Here is a 12,412-nt window from a genome sequence, read left to right as displayed (position 1 = left end):
CAGTGGGTAAATTCCACATGTGACCAAATAAGGAAAAAATCCAATCCCAAATAGCAACAACAAAGGAGCAAGAAATTAGAAAGTGGAAGTAGTCCTTACCATTAGCTTTGTAAAGAACACACCAGTTAGTGGACAAGCACACAAAAGGCTTCTTCTTTTGTAGGCAGTCTAGAGTATTGAATTTTCCATAAAACACTTCCCAACAAAACAAAATAATTTTGAGGGGAACAAGCTTAGCCCTTCTCCTCAAAAGGTAAATGCATTTTGTTGGGAGGAACAACTTGTGATGTGAGATGCTCCAACAAAGGCAAAATAGTTGGTCTTTGTCCCCTCATGTGTCTGTCCCATGTATTAAGAGTGGGGAGAGCACAAATTACGTACCCTTGTCTTGCTAGTTTGCATCTCTCAAGTAAGGAGCCAATTTTTCCTCATTTTTTATCATCATGGATGCCACCATTAAACATGTGTGTGTGTTCTCTACTCCATTAATTTCTTCATGCACAAGAAGGTTGAAAATCTTGCAGTAAGGTACTAGAGAAGCAACCATGTGAAATTGGGGGGAAGAGGAATATAAGAATCCTCAAGAACAAAAAACAAAACATGCACTATTTAATTGATCACACTATGGCAAGAATCATCTATTACGTCTTGACCTATAATAATTCAAAGAAGTTACTGTCAATGACCCACTGAGAGACTGGGAGATTATAGCAGGTTTTTCAAATAGGAGACAATAAAGGAATATGGAAGGGAAAGCACCAGGGATGAGCAGAAGAAGTGGAACTTTAATAGGTGCAGTATAAACAACTCAGGGGCTTCAAACATTGGAGGAGCTAGTAGAAATTACAAGGGAACACCCTTCTAGGTTTTTCAAGCTGGCTTGTCTTGGAAACTCCTTAAAGTAGAAGTGTTGGCAGTAACCCAAGGTTTAAAAAAATTGCTTTATTAATTGGATGCACAGAACTACCTGTTAAAGGAAATTGTCCAGTCATAAATTGGTTAAAGGAATCTGTGAATCACCTTCTATTACACTGGCTTTGCCCAAGAAGTGTGGTTTAAAATCTGGAACCTGTTTGAGATAAAGAGCTGCTGCCCGGAATCGGTTATGGATTTTGTAAAATGTTCGAGTTTAGGGGGTTTATCATCGAAAGCAAAGTTGGCTTGAAACACGGCACCTGCAGCTGTTTTTTGGTGTTTATGGCAGGAAAGAAATGCAAGAGTTCTCAAGAACAAGCACAGCTCCCCCGACACAATGTTTCAGAGAGTAGTGGGCAAAATGATGTCTTGGCTTTCTGTAAACAGAATTTCTTTTTTTTTTTTTGATAATTTTTCTGTAAACAGATTATTCAAGAATGGAAATTACAACACGTTTTTTGTACATGAGAATATCTTTTTGTAAAGCAAGGCTAGGGGTATAGAGTTGCTTGAGAAGTATTTTGCAAATCCCTGTGTACAGCTTCTTGTTGTACATGGTTTTGTTCTCTTTTTCTCCTTTAATGACATTATACTTTACCTGTTTCAAAAAAAATGGTTAAAGGAAGTGGAAGAAGTACCATGGACACTTGGATTTCTGATTAGAGAAGCTTGAACTCTGGCTGCCAACGTAAACGATTTGTTCAATGGACACCTAAATCAGCCAGAGCCTAGCTGATTCCTTGGCTAAACCATGACTTACAAAAGAAACTCTTGCATGAGGAATACCTAGGCCAGAGTGAATTGTGAATTTCAAGTTTTAGCAAGTAAACAAGGGTATTCAGAATAATGGCTGTTTGTCTTTGTATCTGGTCATCCAAAACTCTGGATAGGGTGAAGTTCCCATCACAACAACAAACCATCCTGTACTGTTGCTCACCAAAAATAATAAATAATGATAACGTAAGTGCAAATGGAAAATACGTATTATAAAGCCTCAACCCTACTATTCTGGGGTGGCTGGTAAATAATATCCCACATTACCACTTTATCAGAGGGAATATCTTCTTTATGATATATCAGTCCTTTTTATATCAGTTATGAAACATCAGTCTTCACTCTTCAGATCCTTTCTAACTGCAATTAACCTCATGTTTTTTAAGTATTCAAGTTACACTAGCTGATGACCCAGTAGTTGAGATGGTCACTTGGCATCACTCCAAAAAAAAAAGGAGGCACAGGATCAAGCCTGCAGAACTGTGAGCCTCACATGCATCCTGCTCTGTCCCCACCATGAGTCCCCTCTAATGTGTTTTATGTAATACCAAAAAAGGAAAGCTACACTAGGACAAGTATAACATATCGAATGATCAAGGCCTAGGATCCTACCAATCCCCTGTCTTCCATTTGATCTTTTGGCATTTCCAATTAGGCATATGAACAACTGAACATACTCCTCTAGGGATGTATCTTAAATGATATTGCAAGATTTAGTAAGTTCATTAATAGGTTGTAAATGATATTACATGATATTGCAATAGCCATCCTAAATGCATCTCCTGCTTCTTTATAAAAGCATGAACAGATGGGTAAATCAAGTTTCACAATTATACATGTTAATGCAAACGACTGGCATCCTGCATGGATTCCCCCCCTTCTAATGCTGCGTTGATGCTTCTGGATTGGAAGAGAATATTGAAAAATACAATAGAGCGAATTTATTTGATGCATGTAGACCAGATTTAATGACCTTCTACTAGGATGATGAGATGTCATTCTCTGGACTAGCTGCCTGTTTGGAAGGAGTCCATGTAGAAAGTCGGAACTAGAACTTAATTCAGAGACTCCAATGACAACTTTGTTAAAATCCATGTTTCTTCTTCATTTATGCTCTTCTCCTTAAACTGAAAAAAAAAATGCAAAATAATAGAAGATGGAGTTCTTTGTCAATCATGCTTCACAGCTTATAGGACCTGGAGTGACAAAGAGCATCCGTTGTAAAGACAGATATTAGAAATCCATATTTCTCTTTCACTCGTCTCCCCCTCCATAAAACGAAAAAGGTAAAATGGTAGAAGATGGAGTTCTTTGTCATTCGTGTTTCATAGCTTATAGGGCCTGGAGTGACAAAGAGCATCCAAGGTAAAGACAGATACCTTTCTCCGAAGCTTGAAGGTCCCCATCCCCCTCAACGTGTTCGTTTCCATGAGCTGAACCTGCTATATATTTGTCACACTCGGGTATCGTGGATGAAGACTCTGAATCATTGATGGCCGGTTCAGGAGTGACCAATCCACTTTCCCCCACCTCCGGGCAACCTTTGTTTTCCACTTCTTCATAATCCGACAAGGGAACCGGAAATGTTCTCAGCTTTTCCACCTTATCGCCTCTTGTATCGGCTAATGGAATCTCATTGGCCGCTGAAGAGTCAGCAGCCGATGACGACGATTCATGTTTCGTCGAGTCATTGGAACGATCAAGTTTCAATAACATGTCCTTGTAATCCGCTTGCTGCTTCTCTTGATAGAGTGTTGGTGTTCGAGGAGCCAATGGTTCCGCGGAGCTCTCAACGAACCCGTCGGGCAACGAATCCACCTCCGGAAGTTGATTTGCAGGTGAGTTCTCCATTTAGCCTGCACCGTGAAACCTGAATGTCTCAAAATCTATAATAACAATATTAATAAGTGTGACGATGGAAATGACAATGTATACGTAACAACAAAACCAAAACCCTAATCACGGTTCCAATGGATCCTTTTTTGCCATTAGTAAATATTCACTTTGAACTTCTGAAATCAATGTTCCAGGAAAAAAAAAAAAACGTAGAGTTACATCAATCGAAGATGTCCCTATGTGAACAGAAATCGCAATCGCTCAACACAGATTGGAACCATAAATCCATCAACACAAACTATGGTTTATAAACAGATGGCCAAATCCTTTTTTCTTTCTCTCGGTATTTCTAAAGAATACATCGATGAGGAGGCGTTCTTACCAGTGAAAAGACGAAGAGCAGAGAGAGACCGAGTATGTGATCGTTTGGAACAGTGAGTCAGTGACCAATGGAGTCGAAATAGAAAGAAGGATCGAGCCACCGTATAGCTGTAAATGGTGGCTTTTCCGCTGATTCAATTACTGTGTGTGTGAATGCTGTATATTACTATATTAGTGCTGGGATCTGGAAATAAGAAAATCTTAGCAGGAGAGAGGTTGCCACTTGCCAGGTTCCCATCATGTTGTTCCGGGTAACCCGCGACAGCGGGGATGGATACACATCTGTGAAATAAACAGACGACGGCACCTCCGACGCCCCGAATCCGGCGGGTCCCATCGATAACTTTTTGGTTGGTAAACGATTTGAACCTTCCGATCAATACCCTTTTCTTCGGGAGACATGGAGCCGGATCCACCGTACGCAAACGCTTGCACACGGTACAATGACATTACAGCCGCATATTGTGAACATTTCCTATGAACCCAACAGAGATGTTCCTGATGTACGATTGTGGTAGTGTATTATCTTTTTCATACCGTGCGCGCAGCAAATCCCGATCCAAGTTTTGGCTGTTTGACGATGACATAGCCATGCGTCTGTGTGGAACCAATGGTCGTTTCCTGAAAAGTGTGTGGAAATGATTATCAGAAAACGTTTTTTTTTTTTTGACCTTTGCCGATTGCTACCCTATAGGCATTTTTCAACGCTATGTGAGCATAGTTTTTAGGGCTGCGAGTAGGGCCGGGTTAGGTCGGGTTGGATCGACCCTAGCCTAACTCTAAGTTCTAAACCACCAACCCAACTTACTCAACCCAACCCAACTCGAAGTCAACTTCATGTTGGGCCTAGGAATGGCAACGGGGCAGGTTCGGGGCGGGGACTACATTCTCCATCCCCGACCCCAACCCCCAAATCACTCCTCATCCCTGTCCCCGATCCCCGATCCCCGACGGGGATCCCCCCTCCATCCCTGTCGAAGACCCAAACCCTCGATGAACTGGAGACTGAGTTTAAGTCTCCGAGAGACTGAGAATGAGAGTCTGAGAGAGAGAGAGAGAGAGGACCATTGTGAGAGCTAAGGTTGACGATGAGAGATAATCTAAAGGGCGAGGCGACAACGACGACAGTCAGCGACAATGGCGAAACTCTTCTTTGAGTATCTCTTCTATGTCCTCTATTGAAACTCGAGTATCTCTGTCGTCTGTCTGATGTTCGACGGCGATGAGCAAGTGCAATAGTTAGCGACGACAGTCAGCGGTCGACGAATCGGCGACAAAGACGAACTAACAAAGGAAGAAAAACCTAGGGTTTTGTCGAAGACGAAAACAAAGACGAACTGACAAGCCTTTTATTATTCAAGTGTTTTTTAAGTTTTAATCTTTTAAAAAATGAATAATAATTATTATAAATGTAATATATAATTATATTATATAATATTTAATATTATATTATATATATATTAATCGGGGGGCGAGTTGGCCCATCCCCGGTTATATTATATATATTAATTGGTGGGACAAACAGTATGAACAATACATAGTGTTAAAAAAGGATGATTTCCTAAATTAAGAAAAGGTAAAATAAATTAGAAAAGTGTAATTTGGGCATTTAGAAAGCTCGAACAATTAGATGAGAATCCTCTTTTCTTTTTTGAACAATTAGGTCTTTGTAAGTGTTTGGCATTGGTGTTGGGAACATCGCACAGTTTTCAGAAAAAATGGTGCTTATTTTTGTTTGAAACCGATGCTGTCACATAAGCGTTTTTTTGATAAAACAACACTGGTTTTGTTTGGTACTTGTGCTGGCAACAACGTTTTCAACATTTATCTTATTATCCAAATTCCAAGATGATGCCAAATTGATGCCACGTCATTGCATCATTGGTAGCAATGCGTTGTTTTCATAAAAAACATCAAATTTGGCGATGCTCCATACCACACTTTCCCAATTTCCAAGGCATGGTCTGAAGCAACTTTTTTTTTTTAGAAAATGGTACCAAACACAAGGGCATTGCTTCCAGCACCGTTTTCTCTGACGTGGTGCCTACATGGTGCCGTTTTCTAAAAAAATGGCAATGATGCCAAATATCGCCTTTGTCACTATCCCCATAGTACGGAGGTCTTTGTAATTTACCCCTTTGTAAGGATTGGAATGAGAATATATGGCTTATGCTTATAAGTTGTTGGAGCAATTGTTTTGTTCTTTTTCTCTATGGATATGAATGTGGCCATACATGTTTTTATTGTTTGTTAGTTACTTCACCCAAGATGTTGTTGTAATCTATTTGAGGTTATGTTTGGAAAATAAGTACTTATTGCACAATTATTTTTTATAAGTGCTTATTTTAATAGGGCCCGAAGACTATTTGGTAACCCACTTGCCAACCACTTATTATGTTTTTAAGCACTTATTGGGGTAGGGATGTTTGGCGAACTACTTTGCCCACAAGTGCTTATATTAGCTTAAATATCACTTTTAACCTTCGCTCCGCACATACTAATTATAAACAATGCTTTTCATATTATTATAACATACATTTTAATGAAAATCGCCACATCACTATATTATGACACATGAGAGTTCACGTGAGCCCACACATGGAGTGACACATGGATAATAATAATAATAATAATAAAATTAATAACTAGTAATAATAATAATAATAATCATCATCATAATAATAATTATAATAACAACAACAACAAATAATAAATACTTCCAAAAAGCATTTTCAATGATCAATTTTCACTAAAGTATTTCCGGAAAGAATTTTCAAGGATTATTTTTCACAAGGTACTTTCAAGAAGTGCTTTTGAGGAGTAGTTTTTACAAACTACTTCCAAAAAGCACTTTTAAGGTGCAATTTCCACAAAATACATTCAAAAAGTGCTTTTAGGGAGCAGTTTTCACAATTTATTTATAGAAAGCACTTTTAAGGACTTGTTTTCACAAAATACTTATAGAAAGTGCTTTTGGGGAGTAGTTTTCACAAATTACTTCTAAAAAGCACTTTTAATGACCATTTTTCACAAATTCCTTCTAGAAAGCACTTTCAATGCACAATTTTTACAAATATTCATCAAACTTAAGCAATTTTTTTGCATGATTTATAACAAAAAAAACGCCCAAAAGAATTTCAGATTTCTCATATGAACAAAAAATAAAGAGTAATAATCATCCAAAAAAAACAAACATGGAGGGGAGGAGTTTGGGCAAACTCACATTCTATTCATCGGTGGTTGGACGATGGGATATCGCCGTTGAAGTTGTCCAAACACAGATCTGCAACCATAGAGAAAATGAGAGTTTCAGACTTCAGAAAATGCAAAAAATAGCCTCAAATCAACGGAATACTACAAAAAAAAAAAACGAAGATAAGAGCAAAATTGACAGGTCCACTAGCCATTTTTTGCTCACCGTTGAATGTCGTCGATGGACCTGCAACAGATGTCGTCGCTGCCTGGTATGTTGTAGGGCCTCGAATGGAGGAGGAGGAGGATAACCTCGCATTGGGGTATTTTTATCATTGAAAAACAGAGGGACATGTTCGTCCCATTCAAATGAAGAAACACTTCTTCAAGAAGTGCCGAAAAAAAGTCACATCCATGTCACTTTTTTAAGAAGTGTTTTTTTTAACAAGAAGTACTTCTTCCACACTTATTTACTAAACACCTCTAAGTACTTAAAAACCACATAACGTGTGGCCATGTCTAAAAGAAGTAATTGTTGAAATAAGTACTTTCTAAAAGTGAAATCCTTACTCTCCTTCCCGGAGGTCCTACCTGGCTTATATCTATATCCAAATTTTCTTGTTGTATCTATTTAGTTAGAAAAAAACAAAGGGATAGTTAAGTTAAACCCAACCGAACTCAATTACAGGTCGCTCGATAGTGGAGATAAAGTTGGAGAGAGTTTAGGAAACTCGTTGAGATGTGTTCTCAATCATCACATATCATGATAAGAGGAACTGCCATCCATATCGGCGTTGAAGGTCACCCTTTCCTTGAGCGTGTTCCCATACTCTATTGTAGTTGATAGTGTGCCTATCATCAGTATGTGAAGAAAAATTTCCATTTGAGACATTGAGAGGAGAACACCAGCCCCTACACAGTCAAAGAAAATCTAGAGATAAGACAAATAGATCAAACCAGTGGCAATGGCGTCAGGAGGTGAGCTTTTTTTTAATCTTATTTTACTTATTTTGATATATCATGAATACTATGCATGATAACTGCTTAGATCATTTGTGGAATCTTTCTCCATGGTCGTTTTACATTGGTATCAGACCATTGCTCGTCACTGTTGAATCTCCAAAACTAATGGTCCTCCTATACAATGGCCATTATACCATATTTAGCTAATTATCATTTCATTGTTTTATTAGGAATCATTGTTTGTTGTAATCCTACACCGTGTCTTGATTTAGTTGCTATATTGTTCTCTTCTCACATATTTGTTCAAGTTATATTTTATATTTTTTAGTGTTTGATGCCGAGATTCTAAAGGCAATACTCATGTTACAAGCCATGTTGATGGGGATTAATCCCACCATTAACATTGTTAATTTTATCATGTTAATGTTAGCAAGATTATTTGGTGACTCTGTTTTGTTTATTTGGTTGACAGTTTATGATGAATGATACGATGTTAAAGTATTGAGTTAGTAGTATATCAAACCTGATTCTATTTCACCAAGACAAAGCACCACAGCCAATTCTATTTCGGTCTCAAAGATACCAATTGTTAATGATTATTTACTGGGATTTCTTGGGAACCAAGGCTGATTGCATAGATTATTTCAACGTCCATCCTTCATTTATCAATGGTATTCAGTTTTGATGCTCCCTGCTAGACCAGAGAGTGAATCAAAGTCGTCATGTGCTTTGATTAATAAAAAACTGAATATTATTTGTAATGACTTTGTATTGTAACTTAAATCTAGTGGGGTACCTAAGCCGAACAGTTCATTTGATTTGGGGTTCAACCTGTTTGTTTTGACTTGAACCTTTTAAGCTCCATTTGAGGGGAGCTGTAATAGTTAAATCTATGCAGATTCCCTAAACTGTTTTGGTTTCTGGTGCTGATAACTAAAGAGAAATGGATTGAGACTTGCTACATTAAACATTGGTAGCCATGGTGAAACTGATTTTTGCTAGATTGGACCACAGTATTTGCAAATAATTGATTCTCTTGTTCATGTATTGAGATCTTGTTGGGCCCATTCACTATTGGGCCTAAATTGACTCTATTTTGACTTTTGGACTTGAAGTTGGGTTTTATTTATTAATGTTATAAACCAAACCAATATGAACCGGTTATTTTAATGTCCAAATCAAGATTGGTTTATGCTTGAACCAATGGGTGGTTTGGTTCATTATTAAATCAGCTAGCCATTCAAGGGTATTTTAAGGACCTAAACCATTGGGTTGAGGAAATGAAACCCAAACATATTTGATAGACTAGAGTTTAATTTATGGTTTTAATATTGGCACGTGGATAATTTAATTAAACTTGGGCTTAACGAAAGCAACCTGGGTTTGCTTGAATGTGATGTTATTTCTATGCCAATATATTTAGTTATTAAACCTTTGATTGTGTGGGCCCAAAGGCAAACAATCATATGTTTAATGGTGGAATGTTTAGTGCATATTTTGTATTGCTTAAGAGGGAGAGATTTCCAAATGCCCAAAGGTTTGGTTGAATGCTCAAAGGATAGACCTAATTGCAATTTTTGTTTCATGTGACATGTATCCTGATGTATGATTACTTTTGCAGCTAATTTAGACGTGGCTGATTTGAATTTACTTCCCATCCTAGACGGAGATAGCTTTCATGAATTGGCAACCTTGGTTGTGGGGACCTAGACTTGGTTCTACAGAAAGAAGAAAAACCTGTAATTTCTAATGAGGGTCTTCTTAAAAGAAGGATTACTTAGAAATCCACTAAACCAATAAAAATGATAATTAAGGATTGTATAAATAAGAGTATTATGGGTGCTTTTTGTGAGGACACCGTGTTCGGGTATCTCTCAGCAATTGTTTGTTGCTTCTGAAAAAAAATTATTTCCTAGACTCCTCTCAACAAACTTGTGAATACAAAGCTTGCTCAATCTAAATCAGTTAGAAAACACATTTTGGAAATGAAATATATAAACGACAAAGCTTAATGGCCTAGCGGTGATAGTCACAAACTTATTACTCATCACCTTGATCCTACTCTCTTTCGACCAAATTTATGTTATTTAAGGTTTTATACAACACACAAAAATAACCTTGGAGTTTTAATAGGCTCCTAACTATGTGTGTGCAGGAAGAAGAGAGAATAAAGAAACAAATGCTCAAGATGGCCAATCTTCTAGCTAGTTTCGACAAGATGTAAGGTCCTACAGGCTACAACAAAAGGTATGGGTTGTAAATTAGTTCAGGGCAAGGTAAAAGGTCCACTTCTTTTGTAAGAAGAAGAGCAATTTTAGGAGTGACTCTACCCTTGGTTGTCTTTGCAACCCTTGCCTTTTGTTGCAGGACCTTTCTCCTTCTTTTTACTACCTTTAACTACAAGATTAGCTATCTCAAGCCTTTATCGTTTTAGTCTCTCTTCTTCCTGTATGCACATGGTTAGGAGCCTATTAAAACTCTGGGGGTTCCTTTTGTGTATTTATGAGAAATTTGGCTGACGAAGGGTTTAAGATGAAGGTGATAAGGGATGGGTCTGTGACTATCACCCATAAGCTATTAGGCTTGTTGCTTATCTTCCATTTTCAAAATGTGTTCTTCAATTGATTCTATATTGGGTGAGATTCATATTCACAAGTTTGTTGAGAAAAGTATGGGAAAGAATCATTCTAAAGTAGCAAAGTTCTCCTCAGTTGTTGCAAGATACTCAGATATAGTGTCTTTCTCAGGAATAGCACCTCATAATACTCTTATTTATACGGTTGTGAGAGACTTGAGAGGAGGACAACATCCCTTGCACATCAAGAGCAAATCATCGGCTGAAAATACAACAAGAATTAATTGCTAGAGAGAAGACAAAGAGATCAAACCAGTGAAAGTGACATTATGAGGCAAGTTTTATTTTATTTTATTTCATTTTGACATCAGCCATGAATACAGGATATGGTGCTACTTAGATCCATATCTGCTTTTGATCATATCATTCTATTAATTCAGACCTATCAAAATTGTATCATTCTTCATGTTCTTATGGTCTCTTAAAAAATTTTCATATGGTCTAAGCTGATTATAGAGAACTCATTGTAATTTTTCAAACATATTGTATGATGTTTTTAAAATTTATACATTGGATGCTGGCCTTCTTATACATTTCATGATCCTTGAAACTTCATCTTCATGTCAACCTTAACGTCTTCCTCGTTATGACTGGGTCACTCTACATGTCTGTATGGTATTCCCGCAAACCTCAAACATAGAAGCTTTTGTCTTTAGCATGCTATGCTGCACTGAATGGTCATTTTTAGCCCAATGATTAGGTTTTAAACTTGATTTAATGCCCATGGAAAAATTCTTCATCATTGTTTCCATTGTTGTTGTTTTTTTCCGGTCGATTGTCAAATAAGGGGAGCTTGTCACCTAAAATAATAAAATATCTCTATCTTAGATGTAGGTAGAATGGCTGTCATCAGAAATTACATTTCAAGCTTGCATATTTAGTACTTATCCTTAAGAGAAGCAAGTTATTATTTGTATATATAAGTTGCATGCTTCAAAAGGTTTTGTTATGGTTAGGTGATGTTGACATTCAAAAGTACCACTTAATGGAATGAAAAGCAGTTTGCCAACTAGAAGAAGCATGTAGTCTCAGTATCCTAGGGTACAAGGGGATTAATACCATGACAGTACAGGGTGGTGGTGTTAGAAATTTCAGATAGTGGTTGAATTTTGTAAGAAATTATACATTGTAAATATCATAGATATAACATGGATTAGGAGAACAGTGTGGTTCAAATTACAGTCTTGGAGCCTAGATGGGGATAAAAGTTGGTTCATAAAGAGTTCATTCATGGAATGGGTGCTTTGTAGGAATTTTGGTAGGATTTACTTTTTGGAACTTGGAGGATGTGCTATATGGGGAGTCTAAGTTGTGTTGGCATCATATAATGTAAGCATGAAATAAGGATATTATGGTCATTGAGTGTTTTGATAAGTTTGGGTGAAACCATTTGAATCCCTACACTCTTTAAGGGCTGCAAATGGTTTTGAGAAGGATGCATTACTTCTCAAGTTGGTGTATGCCCATGTAGAGGGAGGATAAGGAAGAATGGTGTTGCAATTAGGCAATGCAATTGGTTCCAAAAAGACTTTCTCTGATTTTTCATCCAATGGGGATCTCCTAATCAGATTCTCATGTCCATGTATTGTTTCATGTACAGGAAAGCTAGATAACAAGTCTAACTGTTCCCTATGAGTTTTCTCAAATAATGGTGGAACTGCATCATTAAACTCTTTAGCTCAGATAATTCTTCCCATTTGAAACAGAATAAATTCC

General features: G+C 37.4%; 1 protein-coding gene across 5 annotated transcripts in view; it reads right to left on the bottom strand.

Annotated features, from left to right (window-relative positions):
* LOC148868344 (alpha-taxilin-like protein) overlaps positions 1–4,259 on the bottom strand; it is a 37,967-nt gene extending 33,708 nt beyond the window's left edge. For 2 of the 5 annotated variants that reach the window (XM_088969423.1, XM_088969425.1), the window contains exons 1-2: positions 3,908–4,172; positions 3,069–3,545 (exon numbers count right to left, since the gene is read on the bottom strand). In XM_088969423.1, the coding sequence (XP_088825549.1) occupies positions 3,069–3,540 (472 nt within the window). In that variant the 5' untranslated portion in view covers positions 3,541–3,545; positions 3,908–4,172. Of the gene's footprint in view, positions 1–3,068; positions 3,576–3,907 lie in introns of all 5 variants that reach the window. The other 3 variants (XM_088969421.1, XM_088969424.1, XM_088969422.1) reach the window with 3 other exon arrangements.
* Positions 4,260–12,412: the final 8,153 nt, after the last annotated feature.

Source organism: Nelumbo lutea, chromosome 2, assembly GCF_056320005.1.
Source record: "Nelumbo lutea isolate HS-2025 chromosome 2, American lotus-T2T, whole genome shotgun sequence".
In the NCBI taxonomy this organism is placed as follows: domain Eukaryota; kingdom Viridiplantae; phylum Streptophyta; class Magnoliopsida; order Proteales; family Nelumbonaceae; genus Nelumbo; species Nelumbo lutea.
Note: the sequence above shows the minus strand (reverse complement) of the source record. Positions and strands in the feature narration are given on the sequence as shown.